The 24,003-nt window shown below is 30.6% G+C and overlaps 2 protein-coding genes, 1 long non-coding RNA gene and 1 other non-coding gene across 6 annotated transcripts; 1 reads left to right on the plus strand and 3 right to left on the minus strand.

Moving 5' to 3' along the window:
* Positions 1-1,655: 1,655 nt before the first annotated feature.
* On the plus strand, positions 1,656-18,786 carry LOC113401062 (uncharacterized). Of its 3 annotated transcripts, XM_064220593.1 has the most exons (5): positions 1,656-1,899; positions 15,200-15,257; positions 16,260-16,316; positions 16,966-17,218; positions 18,361-18,786. In XM_064220593.1, the coding sequence occupies exons 1-5, from the start codon at positions 1,845-1,847 to the stop codon at positions 18,547-18,549; spliced, it is 612 nt and encodes a 203-aa protein (XP_064076663.1). In that variant the 5' UTR covers positions 1,656-1,844; the 3' UTR covers positions 18,550-18,786. The 3 variants fall into 3 exon arrangements, with proteins under 3 accessions (XP_064076663.1, XP_026496568.1, XP_026496569.1); XM_026640783.2 differs by lacking the exon at positions 16,260-16,316 and having other exon boundaries at positions 15,200-15,383; XM_026640784.2 differs by lacking the exon at positions 16,260-16,316 and having other exon boundaries at positions 15,200-15,383; positions 17,071-17,218.
* LOC135194780 (uncharacterized) lies at positions 1,794-15,435 on the minus strand. Its single transcript, XR_010309965.1, has 2 exons — positions 15,181-15,435; positions 1,794-1,883 (listed from the first exon to the last, which is right to left on the minus strand). It is a non-coding gene; the product is annotated as an uncharacterized LOC135194780 (long non-coding RNA).
* Positions 18,787-19,322: 536 nt separating the features above from the next.
* LOC113401061 (uncharacterized) lies at positions 19,323-20,585 on the minus strand. Its single transcript, XM_026640782.2, has 3 exons — positions 20,464-20,585; positions 19,967-20,131; positions 19,323-19,824 (listed from the first exon to the last, which is right to left on the minus strand). The coding sequence occupies exons 1-3, from the start codon at positions 20,498-20,500 to the stop codon at positions 19,331-19,333; spliced, it is 696 nt and encodes a 231-aa protein (XP_026496567.1). The 5' UTR covers positions 20,501-20,585; the 3' UTR covers positions 19,323-19,330.
* Positions 20,586-23,631: 3,046 nt separating this feature from the next.
* On the minus strand, positions 23,632-23,704 carry Trnak-cuu (transfer RNA lysine (anticodon CUU)). The gene has a single exon. It is a non-coding gene; the product is annotated as a tRNA-Lys (tRNA).
* Between the last annotated feature and the right edge of the window lie 299 nt (positions 23,705-24,003).

Below are 24,003 nucleotides of genomic sequence, written 5' to 3' on the forward strand. Positions count from 1 at the left end.
AGTACTTGTTACCAATAGGTGGCCCAGTAACGTATGTCATAAAAAATATAATATAAAATAAAATTATATAGTAAATTTGTTTTGGTTAATTTACTTTACTAACTACTACTGCTGCTTTAGTTAATTGTTAATTAACTCGGGTACCATCTATCTTACTTTCTATAAAACATAAATCAATAAAATTTGTCTTATAAATATTAGTATATTTAATTTATGTTACATTTCAATATTAAATCTACACAGTTTAGCTTATGCTTAGGTCAATGACACCGTGTGATTATTTTGGACGAATTGAAGTTCGTAATGCGAATTTTCAAGACAATTCAATTATAGATGAGAGTGGGGCAAATACTAACACGCAAATAAAAACACAAATTAAATATAGCCATTAAGTTTAAGGAACAAATTATATTTTAAAATGTCATTTATTTATTGCGTTATAAAATTAAACTTTACTTGGTGATAGGGCTTTGTGCAAGCCTGTCTGAGTAGGTACCACCCACTCATCATACATTATACCGCCAAAGCACTCAGTATTGTTCAGTAGCAGCAGTACTCTGTATTGTTGTGTTTCGGTTTGAAGGGTGGGTGAGCCAGTGTAACTACGGCACAAGGGAAATAACATCTTAGTTCTCGAGGTTGGTGGCGCATTGGCGATGTATGAAATGGTTAATATTTCATAGAGCGCCATTCAGTCTATGGGCGGTGGGCCCACTTACCGTAAGGTGGCCCATTTGGTCGTCCACCAACCTATATCATAAAAAAAGATAAAATAAAATCATAGATGTACATTACGCCATTACCCCACTCTCCTCTGGTTACAAAAAATATAATTGTATTACAATCAGGAACTATGAGTTTATTAGTTTAAAGCCTCACTTTCTTGAGAAGAAATCTTGAAGTTTTCCACCACGCCGTTTCAATGATGGGAATGATGCAAATTTTGCAGATTTTCATCCGGCGCACCGTAAGATCGCATATTAAGTATATGAGAAGTCAATGTTCCGGATTTGAACCCGCAATTATCGACTAAGATCCAAGTGTTCTAACTAATGAACAATCTTCTCTTCAAATAGAACTATGTTAAATTAATGACGTTGTCTCCATAAAAATCACTGTTGATGTTTTGAAATATACAATAAACCTCCTTTTGAATCTTATTTAAACATAAAGAATTAATGCCTGACGCTAGAGTAATATAAACAAATAGACAACAACATGTGGGAAAATATTACATGAAGCACATTCATTAGCGCATATTGCTTTTAACCTTGAACTACGACTCTTATGTCACTAATATTAGGTACACATTGCACCACTAAGATAAAGGAAGCATATATTTGATCTTATCTTTTACAATGTCGAATGTGAAGTCAGAGATCAGTATTATATTATTTTTTGTCATAGAGATAAATAAAATAATCAACATTAGATAATAAAGTTCAAGTTAATATCAAGCTAATAGGTATTCAAAATAATTAAATCGAATTATATATTGTACGGAACACAAGACCTTCATTGAAATATTTATATCCATGTCAAAGCCCCGGATGTTAACAAATATAAGTACATCCAGTAAATATAGAATAATAAAAAACATATGTAAACAAGAAGCGTATTACGAAATTATCGAAGGAACTTAGCCCTTATCGCATTCGACATTAATCGCATGTTGCCGTGAAAAGTACGAATTGATAAGCGGTCAGGAAGAGCATTTAATAGACCGCGGTAACTCGTTAACAACATTGACTAGCGATCGTTCGACAGAAATACTCGTGTTTTTAACAAAGGTACCCGAATATTTTATCCAGGTTCTGTATATACAGTGTGAAGACCGTGACGTAATGACGAAAATTATATTGATCAGTGTATTATTAATCCAACTTACGTGGTGCTATGGTGAGTACAAGTATTTATTTTATCCTGGACACATATATGATTTAAACTTGTGTGGCGTATTAGTTCCTAGTGCTTATTCGTTGAATTAAGACATTTTATCTAAGTAAAAAATGGAATATATGCATTTTAATTAGTTTTAAGTAGTAAGTTGCATTAACTTCGACTTTTATACATTTTTGCAAAAATAACCTTTGGTTTATTTTGGCCCTTATCATAAAATCAATTATTTTATTGTACATGTATTATTGCTCATTGTTTAATGACACATATGTACATATAAAACCGGTTATTTAGTTATATTTTTTGTGCGGTCTTAACTTGTAATTCACGATTCACATTACAAACAGGCCAACTTCACATGGCTATGTAAGGTAAGAAATGATTTAAAAAAACCGTATTTATAACTTCCACAGTTATTAAGCCATCTTAAATTGAAATGAATAATAATAATAATAAGGTGATAAGTGCAAACTCAGTAAATGATTCACTAGGGAGAAGGTCATTTTAAGTAGGTTTTAGAGCTTATTCCATCACACTGCTCCAATGCGGATTGATGAAATCATGGGGCAGAATTTCATCCGACAAATGCAAGTTCCCTTGTGATGGTTTTATTTCACCTCCGAGCACGATTTTAATCTTGTTGTTAAAAGTGTAAATTAAGTACCTTAAAAGTCATTGGTGCTGTGTGTGTGTTTAAAAAAATATTATAAAATAAATATTAAAAGGGATCAAATTGTACTATGTTACAGATGGGTATTGAATTGATACATATAATGAAACAATAGCTGCCAGCCCCGATCGTATTTCCTTATAAAATAAACGTTTGATTCAAATTTTAGTTTTTTAGGGTATCTACTGTAGTTTTTGTTATGCGTTTATAGTCAGTCAGGAGTTCAGGACACAAGATTACACTTATATTGATAATTATCGGAATATATTAACAGTAAAATATATATATATTGAATTTACTATACTATACAAAATACTATATTATATAATAATATTAAAACATAGATTAAAAAAATCATAATATGGATTATATCAACAAATAATAATCTATGGGACTTTAAAAATTTGTTGGGTCACTTCATTTGTATTCATAAAGATATGCACACTTTGGTCTGGTTTGGTTCGGTTGGCTTTGGTTCTATAATTATGATATCAAAAACAAACAAAGAACTTCATCGTTTTTGGCATCCATTGGAATGCCGAACTAATGTTGCTAGCATAATAATTGAATGATGTTATGCAGACGGAAGCCAGTTCACAATAAAACGAATTGAAAAATTGTAATTTATCGTTCAATAACAAAATGCTTTGAATGAACACTTATAATAAACATCAAGTAACTTGGAACATCTTATCGTTTACAAACAAACGTACTTTAGTGTGTTTGACGCTCGTTCGTGTGAAGGTGGTATTTTCAACTGTTTTCAAAAGCTATGAAAGTCACAATTCTTGTCACACGCACATACAAAAATTATCATTTTTCCTATAGCAGAAAGGCAATGTAGATTACTTCCTTATAAAAGTATCTATGTAGTCTTCAGGTAGTTCTGTTCTGCGCTACAACGTCCAATTTTAAAGTAGTATAACAATCGTTGGAAAACCCCAAATATTCATAACTTACTAAAAAATTGGCTCTTGTGCGTAAGATTTAATTGATTCAATTATATTTGTTAATATAATTATATAGTTCATTGGTGTATTTATAGCAAACACTTTTTTATTTATGTAGGTATTATGCACAACACACTTAAAAATAACCTCAATAGTCGTCGTATTCGTATACGTGCTTAAGAAATTTAAAAAATATTCAATACTAGATACAAAGAAAATTTCATAATCATTAATATACACATTCATATATATCTACATATAATGTTCGAGAAAGTTATCTATTATAGACGTAGCGCAGTATAATATCATATGTCCTAACTTAAAAAGTGGAAAGTTAACAACTTGAGAATTTATGTCATAAATATTATAGTATAACTGAAGTTATTATAAAATATTTCTTTCAAATATTTACATAGGTAATATAAATATTAAAGCAAAAGCTTATACAATTATTTTTTATTAACCAAAAGAGAACATTGTTATTCAAAAAAATCAAAATATACTTTATTCAAGTAGGCTTTTACAGGCACTTTTGAATCGTCATTTGGTAAACTATATTAAGTGAAGCTACCACCGGTTCGGAATGAAGAACCGGCAAGAAAATCAGTAGTTACTCTATTTCAACGTTTAAAAATACACTAATGTTAGTTAAATACAATTATGTATGTATGTAATATATCCTGTCTGGCATTGTATTATATACGTAGTTCTAAATGTGTCACCAGATTTTAATTTGTCACCACTGCCCAGAGAAATTGGTGTCGTATTTAATTTTACTCATTTCTTCCATAATCAATGCGCCACCAACCTTGGGAACTAATATGTTACGTCCCTTATACCTGTAGTTACATTCGTCCTTCAAACCGGAACGCAACAATACTTAGTACTACCGCTCGGCGGTAGAATATCTTACAAGTGGGTACCTACTCAGACGAGTTTGTACAAAGCCCTATCCCCAAAGACGGTGTAGATTAAAAATAAATTTTGATAGAAAAAACTAATTAAACTATTTATCAAACTGAGCAACAACAAAGTTAATATTTTGTTATTACTACTAGTAATATATTGCAAATAGTATACATAAATATATTCGAATTACATATTTAGTATATTTTTTTTTCATGTTTGATTAGAAGTGAAATTACAAAAATTCAAAATAATATATATTTATGAAATAACACCAACAAAATCAATTCCATTGATATTTATTTCTGAAAACAAATTACTTTTTAATCTTTTTAAAAAGAATTATTATAATACTTTAATAGAAAATATATTATGAATCAGTTAAGATATTTACCATTCTTCAACTTATCTTGTAGTTGCAGCTTCTCGAATATGACTCGTGCTTAGTTTGTCCTCTAAGTTTTCATATTTAATTACAGTCATACATCGTTAAAACACTTCAAGCTAAGGCCATATAGAGTTCGTTTGTCACATAAACACATGGGTAGCGATAAGATGTAATTGATTTTAAGCAATATTAAATATTTGTTTAATATATTTCATATTATAATTTTAATAATTATCCAAAAGTAAGTGGACTCATTTTTAAGGTATATCATGTCATACAAACCAAATTTTATTTTCGGATATTAAATTAAATTGTTTGAGTAAAAAAATGTTTTTTTCTTTAAATTAAGTATTTTTTAAATCTAACAGAGATACTGATAAATAGGATTTTTAATGCTTCTTCAAGCTATTTATAGAACAGTCTCGAAGATTTAGTCAATTAAAAAAAAAAACATTTAACAGTAGAGTGTTATTATTTAATTTCAAAAAGTAGTTTTTACATTTGAATTTTTAGAATTATTCTTTAATGCACATATTATATAAGGTGTTTATACTTTTGAAACAAGGGCAATAAAACATTCTTAACGTATTAAATCGTAACGATTGATTAGTTACGCAATGCGATCATACAAAATATAATAATCTTCGTAACAAGCATTAGAAGTAGCTAGCTAACATATAAAATTTTAAACTGATAAAAAAAACAATTTTAATTATTTTTATTTTGAATATTATTTTGCTATTTATTATAATTGAAATAATATACTCAACAAGTTTTCGGAAGATTTCTGGGTCTATACTGATTGGGCATTCCGCAGGGATCGTATCTAGATCGTTTTCTATTTTTGATGTATATAAATGACCCATTCATGTTAAAGGTGTTTGTGATATGGTTTTCTAATACTTTTAAAGAAGTTTTTTTTTAAACAATGTTTTATCACTTTTGTATCATTTGGTTTACAATAAATAAGTTAGTTTTAAAATTGAATGAAACGAAATATATAGTGTTTGCATAGTAAGGTTTTTGATTTTGCTGAGGAAAAGTAATGCACAATATAATCGTTTAATGTAGCCGGACCCTTATAGTTTTTAGTCACAATTAACAGAGTCAAAATTATTTCGTCGAATTTTAACAATCAATTATGCCGCAATAAAGGTATAAAATCGTATCCAATTGGATACGATTTTATATAATTTACATAGAAAATAGGACAATAATTACACAAATAAACACAAATATTAAATATCTACGGCACGCCCACGATTATACAGGCTCCACGCATAAAGATTTATAATACTTGTAAGCTTTAATTGGGTAGAGACAACATTATTTATACATTTTATATACAACAAAAGGATTCGAAAGTCGACAACTCGTTTCATAAACCCGTTAGAATACATTAAATTAAACCAATAAACTAATAAATATTTAATGGTTTCTGCTAAAAAATCGCTATGATTATGTTTTAAATACGACGTTTTAGTACAACTTGTCTTAGGAAAAACTTTGATGGCTTTAATAAAAACGTTTGTTTAGCGGATTTTTAGTTAAGTACTTATTTCTTTCTTTCTGACATAATTAATTTGATATTCGAAAGAAAAAGATAGCTTGATCACTCACTCCTTTATTACTTTATGGTAGGGCTTTCTGCAACCTCGTCGAGATAGGGACAACCCACTCATCAGATATCTATCGCCAAATAGCAACAAACATCTGCATAGTATTTCTGGGTTCCGGTTTGAAGGGTGAGTGAGTCAGTGTAACAACTACTACTAACTAAGCACAAAGGACATAACATTTTAGCTTCCAAAGTTGGTGTTGTATTGACGATATAAGGAATGGTTAATATTTATTTCAGGGAAATTATCTATAGTGTTGGCCGTAGTATTTTTATTAAAAAATACAAAAATCGTTAATCGTCGAGTTTTCAAAATTCGATTTACTAATATGATTATCTCATAAATAGTAGTTTTTAATCAGTATACATAAAAAAATACATACATGAGTTTTTATACACATTTAATCATTATGTGTTATCTGTTAATTTTATAAATAAATCAAATAAAATAACGGTTGGCGAGAAATCTTTAGACAAATTTATAATGAGACATGTGCACTCGAAAACTGAAAAATTATACGGGTATTCCCATGTGAAGAATCTGACAATACAAAAGTTGATGTAAGTTATTTACACCAATTAGCAGTATCTCGACAAAACATAAATCTATATCTTAATACGTGAACATGGAAAATTATTATACTATTTTATATTTATAACACAAGATGGAGATTAGGTTTTGTATTCAAAAGTATACGATAGCTCATTACTATAGAGGCACTAAAAAGTGTAATCAGGACCACATTTTCATAAATGTATATTAATAAATTAGTAGACATATTCTTTGTTTCTTAACTGGAAAGTTAAAAATATATACATAAAACGTATATAACAATAAAATATGATAAAACGTGTTTTGGAAATGATGTTAGTACATTATGATACACTGCCGACGGTATAGCCTTTAACATACACAATAAAAGAGTTATTGAACTACAAAATATATATAAATATGTGTTATTTATCTGCAAAGATATTATTTAAGAAGCAACTTAAAACTCACCGCAGACCACATTCATGTAATGTCAGAAAGTTTTAAGCGACAATGACAATAAAATAGTTATAACATTTAAAGGCACACATCAAAGGAACGTATCACCGTAATATGTTAATCGACATATCACAATTGAGATTTACAATAGGAAGGCAAGTGATCAGCATGACATGATAAGCATAGATCTACAAACTCACGAAGGCGCACCACTCCAAGTAAAATAATTATTAGGATGCATTAGTATAAGCGAGCGCCACGTGTGTTTACAAGATGTTAGTGTGCGTGCGACGACTCAGACTAAAGACAGTAAAAAATTACAAATTCGATTATAATTGTAAGTTTATTGTATTAAAATGCCGATAATTTAAAGTGCTTTCTTGAGTGAATAGGTCATAGACATCTCTGACCATAGACATTGGAATTACAAGAAGTACCACAACTCCTATGATGTTTGTTTTATTATTTCCTGTGCTTCTATACTGGTTTACTTAGAAAACGGAACACATTATACAATGTATTTGACAGATAGGACACAATGGATGACTTTTTTAACGTGCATCTACATGTGGTTAACAAATGTTAAATAGGTATAAATATTGGTTAGAACCACACTAAAATGTTGATCGAAACAAACAAAATCGAAACTTTTGTTTCATTTTATGTTTTAACTTTTTTCGAATTATAAATGCTAATAATATACCTAACGCATATATTTTTTTAGATATTTAAGGGAAATTGAGAATTTTATTCAAATTGACTAACTGTCAAATATGTCATCGTGTTAATTGTTCGCGCATTCCAACACGTTTGGTTTTTTTTTATTGAACTTGACCGACAACCGGTATAATCATGTTCACACAAACTTATATGATATGTAACTCTTACAATTCGTTAATTCTATTTAATCGTATGAGACAGTTTACTGTGATCGAAGTATGCATGATAATTAATTTATAAAACAGATACTCATTCGGTATTTATTAAATAATATAAAAATTTACCCTTTCAGAAAAAATCCAAACCAATTCATAAATGACAGAGTGTTCAGGTAATTTTTTTTTTCAATGAAACTGGCTTTTACCTAATCGCTGTCAACCAGGTACTTTTGAAAGTACTGTATAATATATATAAGAGCTAGAGTTATGTATGTACGTATTTGTGATTATTTATCCAACTACATATAAACATCTTTTGAACGATTAGCAACCAATTCTGTGTTCACTATAGATTCTGACCAGATTTGACTAGATTAAAATGTTTTTTACCATTGTATTTTTTTATATAAATACCTTGAATTTACGTATGTACGTACGTACGTAATACTTACGTATGATTATGCATAGACTCGTACAAAATCTGTTATAGAGTTATTTTCGTAAAATATTTCCTAGGGAAATTTACTCACGTGTATTTTTTCTTAGTCGAGATAAAAATTCTCAGTAGCTTTATTTATTGATATGTTAATTTTATTACAATCAAACAACTATTTTTAACTTATTAAAAATATATAGGATATTCCTATTCTGATATAATAAATAGGCATACCTCTATGTTATTGTGCCTTCTGTCTTATTTGTGTATAGACTATTTCACATCAGTAAAAATAAATACTCATACAATAAGAGTATATGATAATACTAGGTACAGATAAAATTGATACAAATTTATCCGTCCCACTTCCCCCTTTATATTGTCTTAATAGTCGCGACAGACGTAACTAAGCTAAATTTCAAATCAATCGGATTTATATTTTCCGAGATCTCCTGATATGTTAGTCAGTGGTATTTTTAATAAATGTTTCAATTAAGTACATACATTTAGTATAATATTAACCATTAGTATAGAAATAGCTAAAATTTTGATAAAATTATTATGCTTTTTTTCGACAATTACCTATTAGATATTAAATAATATATTCGAGAAAACATATGTACACTGCAATTACAGTTGTTGCCGAGATTATTATGACAATTAAATAAAATATTAGGCAGAATATTTTCTGTTCAATTAGTGTATATATACACACAAAAAAAGAAAAAAAACTTAGAATGCCAGTTAGCGTGCCATCAATCAGTTTTGTAAAGCTGCGATTAAATATAGTGATCTTTTGAACGAATAAGATAATCCAGACACGCGATATTCTAAGATGATATCAATAACACAGAACGTAACCGACGAAATCTCATCGTCTCTTTTAAAGTAATGTAATGTGTGCAATGTCCCTTCTTAGTAATATTAAAAAGAGACGTCAATCATTCCTATACTTGATCTATTGTGGAAAATTTTATCTTATTTGATTTCGTGGAAACATCATAAATATCGTTATTCCTATTATTGTAGCGTTTGTTTTCTGAACACAATGATCACGTAGATACTGTATAATATTTGTTAATAAGACGAATAGGCGCCGCTTTCTCATCGCTTATGTTATTTAATGAATTTACAAAGGTCTTAAGTAATATATAATGTGCTTCAAATTATTTTTATAATTCCTATTAAGCACTGTGCAATCGTAAAAAGTATTACGTAAATTAAATAATAATAATAATAATACATAAACATAAACATAACATAATCAGCCTGTAAATTTCCCACTGCTGGGCTAAGGCCTCCTCTCCCGTTGAGGAGAAGGTATGGAGCATATTCCACCACGCTGCTCCAATGCGGGTTGGTGGAATACACATGTGGCAGAATTTCGTTGAAATTAGCCACATGCAGGTTTCCTCACGATGTTTTCCTTCACCGTCGAGCACGAGATGAATTATAAACACAAATTAAGCACATGAAAATTCAGTGGTGCCTGCCTGGGCTTGAACCCGAAATCATCGGTTAAGATGCACGCGTTCTAACCACTGGGCCATCTCGGCTCTTATAATAAATATAATAATAATAATAAATAAATATTGGACAACATCACATACATTACTCTGATCCCAATTTAAGTAGCTAAAGCACTTGTGTTATGGAAATCAGAAGTAACGACGGTACCACAAACACCCAGACCCAAGACAACATAGAAAACTAATGAACTTTTTCTACATCGACTCGGCCGGGAATCGAACCCGGGACCTCGGAGTGGCGTACCCATGAAAACCGGTGTACACACTACTCGACCACGGAGCTCGTCTTTTAAATTAAAAAATAAATGTGCTTTAGACATTTCTAAGTAATCTCCCATTAGCTCTTATCGTGTTAAAAAGTACCTATTTATGATAAATCTCGTGCTTGAATATGAAAGAATATATTATTATGAAACCTGCAATATATTCTGATACCAAGTGTGAAGAATGGTAATAATTACTAATTGAAATCATTAAAAAATAGTATAGATGATAGATAGTAAGTTACCTTTTTTTATTGATTATTAACATAATCTAATTGTTCTATTTTAATTAGTTTTTTTTTTTTTTACTTTAAACTCATAAGCCAAATGTGCATACTAGGAATTTATTTATACATTAGTTCCTTAAAATAATAATACTACCCGCTTATAAATTAAAACAATATAATAAACTTAAATGTGATCAGGAATTAGAATTCGATTAAATATTGATAATTTATGACATTATGTGATTATTTTATTCTTTGTCATAAATATATACAGAGATCAAGGAACTCTTAATAAGAATTTGTATTATAATTATGTATTCGAAATATGTTTTGTATTCTAGAATAGACAGCGTCGGCAATATATAATCCATTCCATTGCATAGTTTAGATGATCTCGTACCATGAGATAATGGATGTGTCATGAAAGTACTTCACTGATACTAAAAGTCCTATAGAATTATTTGAGTTCTCAGAATCAAAACTTTTGACTGAGTGAATGATGAACTTCAGAGTTGAATGAATACATAATAACTTTAACTAAGTTTAAAACAATAAAAACATTTAATGAATAAAATAAAAGAGGGAATACATGCATGTAAATGCCCCACAGTGGGACTAAGGCTCCACCTCTTTGAGAAAAAGGTTTGCCTAAATGCGAGTTAGTTCGTACATGGCAGATTTTCATCAGAAACACGTAGACCTCACGATGTATTCCTTCACCGCTGACGATGAGCTCGAGATAAATTATTAACACAAGACACTCACAAAAAAATCAGCTATGCTAGTCCGGCTTTTAACCCCTAATCTTCGATAAAGATTCATGAGTTCTTTCCGTCTCTTTACTACGAAAATTGCGTACTATTAAAGTTATATTTTATTATCGTGTATCAATCTATTTCACTCAGAGCAATTATAAAGAACATAGACACAACGCATCCGGTGTTAGTTTTAAACATAACACGGAGCCTTATAATTAAACATGTGAGTTAATTACAGAGAGGTCTGGACGGCAAAATATAATGAATGCCTATAACGGATATCAACACGTATAAATTATATTAATTTGTCTATAGAAACTCATAAATTCTGCTCAAAGCGAACCCGAAATGATATAGACTTCTGAATACACAAAATAAACGAATCATTAAAATAAATTAAGACACGATAAAATATATGATGTTATTATTTCTAACTCTTTTGATATATTGTGAAGTATTTGTGTTTATGTCTGCATTGGTATTTAATACACGTAGACAAGTTACATTGACTTAACGATCTTGGACCAGTCCATAATTAATTATTGGATAAAATTATTTTCAAACTATTAAATATTACAATTTGTACTTGTCTTTTTTTTTGTATCGGCTTCAATGTAATGACAATATAAAAATATTTTACTTAGGCTATGTGGATCCGACCACAATAGAGCTATGCTAAATCAACTTATCATGGTGTCAATAAGGCTTTACAACAGTTTTTCTGATTAGCGCAAACTATCAGTTGACCACGTCAATGCCTCGAACACTCGTTGGTAGCGTTACATTAACGATGTTTAAAAATTGTTAATATTTATTAAATGCATATATAGGTGATGGTTATCCATTTACCATTCATAATAATGACTGGTAAATGTGTAACCATCATCAATACCTATTTAAAAAAAAATGTATAATGATTTAACGAGTAAGATATTTTTACTTCCTAAAGAGAAACTAACACAATTCAAGATAACGGTTTAAATAAATAAATTAAATAAATATGTTCGGTTGTGCAGGATTTCAACGAAATAACAATTACATCGTCATAATTTCAGTAAACGTGGTTATACGGTTCGCTTGCTTATTTTATATACTTTATGTTTTTTGTATATTACTTTTATTAATCTCTATGTACTATTGTTTTTTCTTTTACAATTTAATTATATATACTTAATGATATCTTGTGTAATGTACTACGGCTAGGCAAAGGCCTACTCTCCTCTTAAGAAGTTCCTAAGCAGCCAAGTTACCTCATAATGTTATTTCTATTAAGTTCAATCATCATTACAAACATTCATAGCTCATTCTATTGTTATATTATAAAGAGTTTATTTGTTTAAAAAATGACAATATTTGTATAACAATCAAAATAAAAAAATATATATATCTTCTAGAATATTAAAATGAGTAATAGCATAAAATTATTGCGTAGTAACTACATTTTCATTAGTCACACTGTAAACAGAGAATTCGAGGCCTGTAACACAGCAGTTTACTAGATACAGCCTTGCAGTGCGGTACAAAATAATATTGTAGCTATCTGTGATAACTTCCATCTCATAAATAGAAGGGTAAGAAGTAAGCAATTGTTTGATATATTTCGTTTTCTAAATTTAATAACTGCTGATTTTTTAATTTAATTACATTTCGTTTACGGTTAAATTATAATGTTGCCTTCATTATTACTTATTAAATGTATTATTTATGGTTAAATCTATGATATTAAAACGTACCAGTTTACATTCGTTACACATAGTAAGTACTCGTAAAAAGGTCGTCTTTTAAAAAATATCCTACAGACATTTGACGCATATTGGTTACGTCATAATGTTCTCTTTTATCGCCAAGCACAACACAAAATAAATACATGAAAATTTAGTGGTGTTTGCCTGGGTTTGAACCCACAATCATCTGTTAAGATGCTCAGGTTTTAACCACTGGGCTATATTGGCTTTTTTATATTTTATATTATAATGAAAAAAACGACAGTACAATTTGGAAATTAAGCGATCACTTGCAAGCCATATCAAATAAATAATTATTTTATTATTGTTACTAGTAGATATTTGAAAATCAATATGCAAAACAAAATCCTCCTATATTTAATAATAATTTTGGATTTCAAAGTCGAGACAAGGATAACATAAGCATCGCATAATATTAGAAAATTTTATTTTTCCTATAAGTTATCCTTAAAAGATTTCAAGCTCAATTAATGTTCCATTCAACAAGCACACAAATAATAATTATTTCTTTTATAATCTTTAGAATAATTATATACGTAACAAGACGTTTTCATAAGCCATACATCATCAATTGTTAATATTGCTTATACGATGTTAATAAGGGTTTTCCACACGTTAATGGTCGTGAGTTTTTCAACACGATCCGATGGAAGCTGCTATTAAATGATCTAACATGAATCATTTTATTTATTTACGTGTAATAATGATATGAAATCATGATTTAAAACGTTGTTTTTTTTAACAAACAAAATTGCTATGGGCATGTGCATATATATCGTATATTTGTTTGATACTTTTATGACTTTTTTATGATTTAGGTAAATGAGCCAGCTGATGGTAAGTGGTCACCACTGCTCATAGACATTAGTGCTGTAGGAAATATTAAACGTACCTTACATCACCAATGCCCAACCGACCTTGGGAGCTAAGATGTTTTGTCTCTTGTGGTACTGTAGTTATAATGGCTTACTCGAATTTCAAACCGGATAACAATAATACTAAGCATTGCTGCTGGACGATAGAATATAATATGATGAGTGGGTGGTACCTACTCAGACGGGCTTGTACGTAATCTTACCACCCAGTAAAATGATATAAACTTAAAAATAATATTATGTTGCTTTGTTGTTTGGATATTCAAAGCTCCACATAATTTCATATAATAATCAAAGTTACAATTGACGAGTTTTGTTTATTCGAACCTTACAATAAAGTTATGACGAATTAAATTAAAACATTTAAGCTGACGTGTTCATGATCTCCGCTTGACAAATAAAAATAGTATAATCTGAGTATGGGTTCTAATATAGCGTATGTCTGAACACCAGACATAACCGTTTTGTGTGAAGCGTTTATTTATTATTTCAAGTAAGGTTTACTTTCAACCTAGTTGCTTGCTTAAGCAAGACAAGCGCCCAGATGCAAGCAGTATTCTGGCTATTTGCCCTACACCCTGAAAAGATTTTCTTGGGTGCCTCACTGATGGTAAAAAACTTGACATCATCGGCGAGGTGTCCGGGTGCGTTGCACTCCCTGTACCCTGCATTAAGACTGAATTGTTTTCTTATGGTTCTTGCCATGGAATTACAATTTTACGGTAAAAAAATGGAAACATTTAAATTAAACTGTTAGATGTTTTGATAGAACGCTGTTTTTGTAGGGTTCCGTACCCAAAGGGTAAAAGTGGACCCTATTACTAAGACTCCGCTGACCGTCCGTCTGTCACCACGCTGTATCTCATGAACCGTGATAGTTAGACAGTTGAAATTTTCACAGATGATGTATTTCTGTTGCCGCTAGAACAGAATAAAATAAATATTTAAGCCCTCATACAACAGACATATTTTTGTTCGGTTTTTATAGTTCATAAACACTCCGTGCGCGAGTCCGACTCGCATTTGACTGGTTTTATTATCAATAACTGTTTTTTTTTCATTTCAGCATACCCAGCGTCGCAAGGCGTAGGTGTCTACAGCTATCAGGACACGGCAGGCAATAGGTACGGTGGGACATTCGATCCAAGGGACACGTTCATACCATACAGTGATCCCTTCGCAGTCCCATTCAACGATATCGACTATTTCTTTCCTGATTACTTTAGGAATTTTGAAAATATACTTCAACAGTAAGAAACGAAATACTGAGTTCAAGCTATTGAGCTTACGGTGATGGAAGATTTATTACGTTTTTATCAATTACATATATTTTCTTTCTTCTCTTCTTGCTATCTATCTTTATGTTTTATCTAACAACATATTATAAGCACCATAAGTAGTGTTACAGACAATAAAGGATTGCGTACATTTTAGTAATAATTATGACCGGCTAAAGTTATCAGAGCACCTTTTTTTCTAGAATAGTTGGTACCCACAAATATAATCAATTTAGAAATGGTACGTATAAATTAAATATAAAATACGGTAGACGGAGTATAACCAACATGTTTTATATTTTCAACTTTATATTGAAATATATTTTTTTTAGATCACCTTTTATAAACTGCTTGTAAAAGAGTAATAAACAAAATATACATGCCAGAAACATTATTAATACAATTGATTTAAATGAATTTTGAATGTTTACGACTCTCTATAATTTATTAAAATATTTATTTAGAAACTTCAATAAATACACTATATTAGTTAAAGAGGCAATCTTTGTATTGACCTGGTCCGGTTAAAACGGTAAGTTAGCCAGTATAATTACAATAAAAGTCACAAGAGACATGATGTCTTTCTTTCCGTGGTTGGTTATGCATGGACGGAGTACGAAGCAGTTCAAATTTTATATAGCACCAGTGTTTATTGGTTAAAGTGATTATTTATAATCAAGTTGACCGTTTGCTATTGTGAATTCATAAAAACTGAATTTACCAATTTTTTTTCTCATGAGAATCATTTACAATAAGGCCTTAAAAATAAATCAAAATTCAGAACAATTACTATACATATTGAAAACGCGTGTATTAATATTGTTTTAACAGTGACATTATCATTTATAGTTTCCCGAAACTGAGAAATCGACTCTTTACCAGACGGTTACGTCCTTCTAGACTGAGGTAAATGAGTTTATCTTTCAAAATGAAAGTTGCTCAAAATTGTTATTATATATTTGAAATTGATGTTGAACGGCATTTTTTGATTTTGTTTAATGGTTTAATGTTTTTTCCATCGTGTTTTAAATTATCCTTCAAATATAAATCTTCTGGGCGTGTTTATGTAACTCCTTTTAAACGTTTCTACTGATTTCAATGTATTTTCTTTGAGTGTAAATGCGTGATAGGTTTTGATTAGGGTCAGTTAGTAGATGGCTACCGAGGTCTATCTAAAAGTGGATATTTTAGAATTAGTTTTAATCTGTCCTTTATAAATTGACATGTGTATTTTTTCTGTTAAAATTAAGAATTTAAATGGCTATTATTTTTATTTCGAGTTCTGTGCTAATAAGCTGTCGCAAAAAAACGACGAAGCACATCCTCAACCAACTAAACAATTTTGTACGTCACGTTTTTTTGTAATAATTTTATTACTTTTATGGTGTTTTTCCTTTTCACAGTTTTTATTATCTGTTGATTGTATGAGTGTTGTAGTGTGAGTGGGAATAAGGATGTATTTACTAACACAAGCACATTTTTTCGCTTTCACGTTTGCCTCATTTGTGACTAATAAAGTCGTGGTGTGTGTTTGAATTATATATTGTGTTTCCAGGATTTTTGGTTCTGATATAGAGAGTCAGAGACTAGCGTTACACGCTGCTAATAAAGCGTTTGATATAACATATAACCATGCTGGTTATAATCCCAATTTCTTTAGGTTACCGCAATTTACTGGAAGCCCATTATTTGGACCGGGCAGATTCCGCGCTAATATGGATAATAATGCGCATCAATCCGCATTCGCCAGTGCTGTGGTCGCGCCAGGTTACAGGCGACAAATTGCGGCCATTGATCCAATCAACCCGGTAAGACTTTATTTAATTATTTATTGAAGTATACCCACCCACTCATCATAATTATATTCTACCGCAAAACAGCCAGCGACAAGGTGAGCGAGCCAGTGTATCTACGGGCACTAGGGACATAACATCTTAGTTCCTCAGGTTGGAGCGCCCCACGGGCATGGTTAATATTTCTGACAGCGCTAATGCCTATAATAGACCATCAGGTGGTCCATTAGCTGGTCCATCTAACCTGTACATTAAAAAAAATGTGCTTAAAATACAATACCTACTGATGTGCATATTGCGTCATTATTGAGTTAGGTCATTTTTAAACGTGACCAAACCATAATGAATATTAATGGCGCACTATTTTGATGTTATCGTGGGAAACATTGAAGCGTATAAGTACGCAAATCTTAACTTTTATCATATAACAAAAAAAAATATGTCTTCTATTAAATTACGTACATTTCAGTTTATTTATTGTTTGATCATAACATAACTATTAGTATTTCTGATCAAGTCAATCAAACATCTGAAGTCTCAATTAAACAGGATCATAAACAACCATCTCTGATATAATAAATCCTCATTTTTCTAAATCAGCTATTATTTTGTGACAAGAGATAAACAAAAAAGGCTAGTATTAAGATGTAAATCTGTTGGGGGTGAATCATGCAAATAAATACAAAACTAAACTATGATATCTATGGGTCAGCGCACATCTAAGAAAATGCAGCGAGCCTTCTTAAATCCCCGTGTAGATTCGAGAAAGCACGCGAATGCACCACAAGATGCTTTAATTGCTAAAAAGAGTTAGATCTCGTGATCGAGTATGTTTGCATAGATTTTATTGTAAAACGCTATTTGCCTGGATAATACAAATCGTTCAATTCATTTTGATTAAAATTGATTTTCTTTATTTTTAAATTTAATGTTGTTTAATAATTAATATAATGATTAATAAGTATATGTTATAATAAGTATACATAATAAATGGCGTAACTTTCGTTACGCGGCACTGGGACTCGCTAGTCGTACCCTTAAACACTTTTTTTATCATCGCTCTCCCTTTTCAAAAGTATTGCCGTTGAAGTCTTTTGTTGTTGTCTTTATACCGATTCACCAATAACTTATACATCTTACAATTATAACATTTTCAGGGTTTGCCGAACGTGGACGTAACAAACAGAGCCGCTGAAACTGATCGTAGCAATCCGAATTTCGTTAGCGTTTCCAGTTCTTCATACGCCTCGTCCGCTAATATCGATGGGAAGGTATCGGGCATGCGAGGTTCGGAAACCGTCGTCAATGAAAATGGAAAGGTCACCAAATACGAAGTTCACAGCTAAAGTTAAAGGTCCCTAATACGCCGCAATTGTTAATTATCTATTTATAAACTAAATTTAGTTATTTTAATGGATCATATATTCAAAATGACACGTGTCTTATAAGGCTGTGATTTGATTTGCACATAATATGTACTATTCTACTATGTAAAATACATTATATAGGTATTTATGTAATAATCACCGGTGATTTTTCAAATATAATATGTTAAATAAATGATTTGGCGTTGATACAAAAAAGGTTTTTTATTTTAGATTAAAAGCAAAATAAACAATTAATATAAATAACCAAAACAACAGTTAACACTCACTAGAAGTATATAAAAACGATAAGTATATAGTATAAGTATATGCCTACGATGTTGTTTAAAATAATGATTTATGCCGTAGGTGATATATGATACAAATCACTCTGTCAGATATATGCTCAATTCATGTTTTATTTCAGGTACTTTTTATATTCCAAAATTTTGAAAATCTTGAGCAAAACAATAATCAAGTTTTATTTATAATTTTTCTATACATTGTGGGTGAAACAAGGTACTTGGTATTCAACCTCCACACCATGATGTTTACATTGCTATTGCTACTAATAAAAAACAATAGCATTACAGCTGTCGTATATGAAAGAATTCCCATAAAATCAGCGATTGTATGAAGATTTATTAAATATGCGATCAACATATTAGTCATGAGTACGTTGCAACCTTTATGCCTTTCCCAAGGTTACAAGATAACATCACCTTGCTATGTACCCATCAAATAAAACAAACACAGTACATTATCAATTTAATTTAGCTAATTTTCCATCAATTTTAATTTTCGGTGTCGTACTTTCAAGGAACAGAGAGTTCGTTTTCGGTTGGATGCATCCTCTCAGACCATTCATTTCTCTACATTTTTTGCAATAAAATTCTCTGACCCCATCATCATTCACTCTTCTATTAAACTTTTGGTAATCAGGTCTGCTTCTCCTGGCGTGACTATCGAAATGAGCATTGTCTTGATTCCACCAGTTTACATTATTAAAGAATGATGAAGGTTTCCATTGCATAGGATTTGTGGCTAAGTTGGGATATAAGTCAAATTCGTCACGTGAATTTCTATTGCGGAGAACGAGTTCTGGGTAAGTATATGTTACGGGTTTGACACGAGAGTCTGGCGTTCTTATCTGTGTTGTTTCAACTGATTTGAATGCTTTAACTATGGGAACTTCACCACTGTCCTCATCATTAGCATTTTTATTACCAAATTTGTATGTAAGAACACCCGCATCGCCTAAAACATGTACAATATGCTATTAACATTAAAACAACTACATGGACATACGCGGACATTGTGATATGCTCCTTTGTCTGTATGTGTTCCGGTGGATGTAATCAAATGAATGATTTAATTTAATGGTAACATAATTTTATACCATCTGTATGCAGTCCTCTTCGGTTATTGTTTTTGAGTTTCGTAGAAACGACAATAGTATGCTTCACTTCAAGATCCTCATCGGTGTCATAAGTTTTCTCGACTGTTGATTCTTCTTCCGCAAAATCAACTTTAGATGATATTTGCTGGGTTACTCTAGTCACACCTGTTATTTTTGAAGCAGTTTAATTTTACATACCATAAGATATTATTAAATTAAATAACTTATTAATATGAATATAAATATGCAACAGTATTTGTTACTATTCATAGATATGTAGGCGTTGTTTGTTCAAGTAACTTTGTCTTTAACATATGATTCATATTATGAAACAATTTTGTTATGAAATAATAGTCTGCAGCACAAAGATGGACTGTTAAAGAAGTCTGCCTTTTGTAGCAACTACAATAATTTTGTCAACAGTTTTAAATAAATAAATAATTTACATTGTATTATTCTTTATCTGTGCAAATAATAATATAAATTAATATTCTTACCTAAAATCACTAAACACATGGCTAATGATCTCGACATCGTTATATGAGATCTGAGACATCACAAAGCTTGATTCGCGTGTCTCCTACGTTTTATATAAACAACATAAATTACACTAAATGATGTCGCAAAGGAAGTACAGCAATTACCAGCAACAATACAAGAAAATGCTTCATCTTATAAAATTATTAATAATTATTATTATCATTGGGAAGTTGACGAAAACATAGTATTCGCATCTTGAAGCCTACACAACATTTTATTGAATCATCCAGAGTTTAATAACCCCAATGTCATTATTATATCTTATTCATTGGTTAACATTTGTTTATAGGATTTTCTTATTTTGTACGGACAGCAATATTACAATTTTGTCCTGGTTTGAAGTGCAAGTGAACCAGTGCAATTATACATATGTATATACCTATCAGATATTCTGACAAGCGAAAAACAGCAATACTTAGTATAATTGTGTCCTGGTTTGAAGGGTAAGTGAACCAGTGCAATTCGAAGGACAACACGAGGGACATAACTTAGTTTTCAAGGCTGGCGGCGTATTGGTTACGTAGGGAATCTCTTGAACTATTAAGGTTTTACGTGTAGAATTAAATGTCAAATCAAATTCTATGTCGTTGTTCTCGTTCAATACTAAAATTAATAAATAATCTAAAGTTTCTCTAAAATATTTCATCCTTAACATCATTAACAGGATAGCCATATTTACTTCCGATCTCGGTTGAAAATAATAGAAAAAGATAACCACGGTAATCACATCACCGCAAGTAAAAAAACATTAACTACAATATATTGTATATAACAATATGTAAACATAAAAAAATAATTTATCCCTTGTGTCTGTAAGTATACAGTACGGGACATAACTTAGTTCTCAAGACTGGCGATATATTGGTTATGTAGGGTATCGACAATTTTTCTTACAGCTATGTTTTTTTTTCATTGTATTTGTAGGTGGCCAAGCCATTGGGCCAACTAATAGTTAGTTGTCCATACATTGGCCGTATGACATTTAAATCACTTCTTTCATAGCCCAAGTCGCCACCAACCCGGATGTAATATATAATATTCAAATTCATATATAAATAAGTTGTTTTTAATTACCAAATAATATTCAAATTACGTTTATCTGAACAATCTTCTAATTGTGGTTTAAAATCATTTTTTTTAAAAACATTTTTGTTCGAATTCACTATTTTATACGTTCACGCTTCGTTCAACCCAGTCAGTGGAACTTTTGTAATGTTTGAAATCTTGCTACTGTCAATTTATTAACGTACAATATACATTATATACTACAATTTAGTATATAAATTGTATCGCAACCTGAGCTTTATAGTCATAAGTTCTGACATCTTGTATAGTGTCATGTATGTACTCGTATAAATTACAATACATAGGGCAAGAAATGTTGTATTTTAAAATAAAAATATTACAACACAAGTCGGGCGGTATATCTATACGTTTTATCATAAGATGATTTTCATAATATACCGACTTATCTCATCTGTGCAATTATAATAAGGATACTTTGTAGGTAATAAAAACAAGAATTTTTATGTTACTAGTCATGGCTATTATTATAAAAAAACAAACATGCTTCTGAATATTTATATATATAGTTACAAGTAAACATTTTACATTTATTTATATTGATGGACTGTTTGGAGTTTTATTTACTAACTAGCTAACCGTTCCGACTTTGCACGGGTAAAGTAACGGTTTTACGAAATTATATATAACTATAATGTGATATAATATAAAGTTAGAAATTTTCAAAAAAGTAACCTACTTTTTATGAAATAAGAAGTCTATGTAGTCACTTAAATGGTCCACGGTCGAATGGGCCACTTGATGATTGTAAGTGGTCACCGCCAATAGTTATTGGCACCGTAAGAAATTTAAACCATTCCTTACATCGGAAATCATCGCCAACCTTGAGAACTAAAATGATATATGTGCATTCACCCTTCAAACCAGACCGCAACGATATTGTAATGGTGCGTACCCGAACCCAGACCCAAACCCAGATGGGCTTACCCAAAGTCTTTACACCAAATGATTTGTCTCACTGCTAAACTTCTAATACATCTTAGCAATTGGGAATAGCGCTTTTCTTCTTTATTCTATTTAATTACTGAGTTGCTTACCGGTTCTTCTCGGTAGAATCTATATTCCGGTGGTAACTTTGCGCCAATTTTGTACAATGACGATTCAAAAGTATTTGTAAAAGCCTACTCGAATAAAGTATATATTGATAATGATTTTGATATGCTGACCTGATAAAATTGCAAGAAGTAAAGGAAATTTTAATTAACAGCAAACGTTCACATTTCAGAAAATAATTATCAATTACAATGATGTTATTCTGCTGTTGACTTCCCTCTTCAAATGTTGGGGAAGTACAAATATTTGATATCAAGTTTTCATGAATCTGTTATAATTTGTCAGCTTTTAATTTCAATCGCATAACAGTATAAAATGACGACAATAATAATATCATGACAAATAATTTATATAAGCGACCACCTGAAGGACTTAACTGAGCTCTCTAGCCTCTTTTTTGCAGTCGGCTAATAAAAAATGGCGGTGGATGATAACATTAAATATAAACATAAGTATATTATATATTTTTTTAAAATGATGCACTTGAATAATTAAGAAAACAACTGTACTTTTCAATTTATAATTTTAATTATTTTATTTATTACTATTTTTCTAACTCGAAATAATCAGCACTAGTGCTGCCATCTCTTGAACTATTACAGTACTATGTGTAGAATTGATTGTCAAATCTAACTCTAATTCGCTATGTCGTAGTTCTCTTTAAAGGCGCTAGGGGTCAGGAGTTTTGCACCAACAAAATAAAAAATGAATCTAAGTATCTCTAAAACATTTCCTGTTGATTATCTGAAGTCATATTTACTTCCGATCTCGGTTGAAAATAAGAAGGTACTCGCATCACCACTACTAAAAAACAGTAACTACAATATATTGTATATTGTAGTTACTGATTTTTTAGATATGTAAATCAAAATTTATTTATCTTTCAACATCAACAATTTATTTATCTTTTATTTTTACAAGAAACAATAAAATACACTTTATACAATAAGAAAAAGTAATGTTATATAAATTAAATTACAAAAAGAAATCGCCCAACGTGGGGCTCGAACCCACGACCCTGAGATTAAGAGTCTCATGCTCTACCGACTGAGCTAGCCGGGCAGTTACATGTATGTACAAAATATATGTACATAATAATATATATTTAATTCAGTTTAGTAATTTTGTTTTTATTTAAAACTAGATGTGCCCGCGACTTCGTGCGCGTTTGAATTTAACAAAATAGTTATTGTTATAGTCTAAGTTACTCCTTATTACATCAGCTATCTGCCAGTGAAAGTCCCGTCTAAATCGGTCCAGTCATTCCAGAGATTAGCCGGAAAAAACAGCAGACAGACATAGACAAAAATTGTAAAAAATCTTATGTACCGTGTGCGTGTACGTATGCATTTAGTAAAAAG

This window comes from Vanessa tameamea, chromosome 2, assembly GCF_037043105.1.
Source record: "Vanessa tameamea isolate UH-Manoa-2023 chromosome 2, ilVanTame1 primary haplotype, whole genome shotgun sequence".
Lineage (NCBI taxonomy): Eukaryota > Metazoa > Arthropoda > Insecta > Lepidoptera > Nymphalidae > Vanessa > Vanessa tameamea.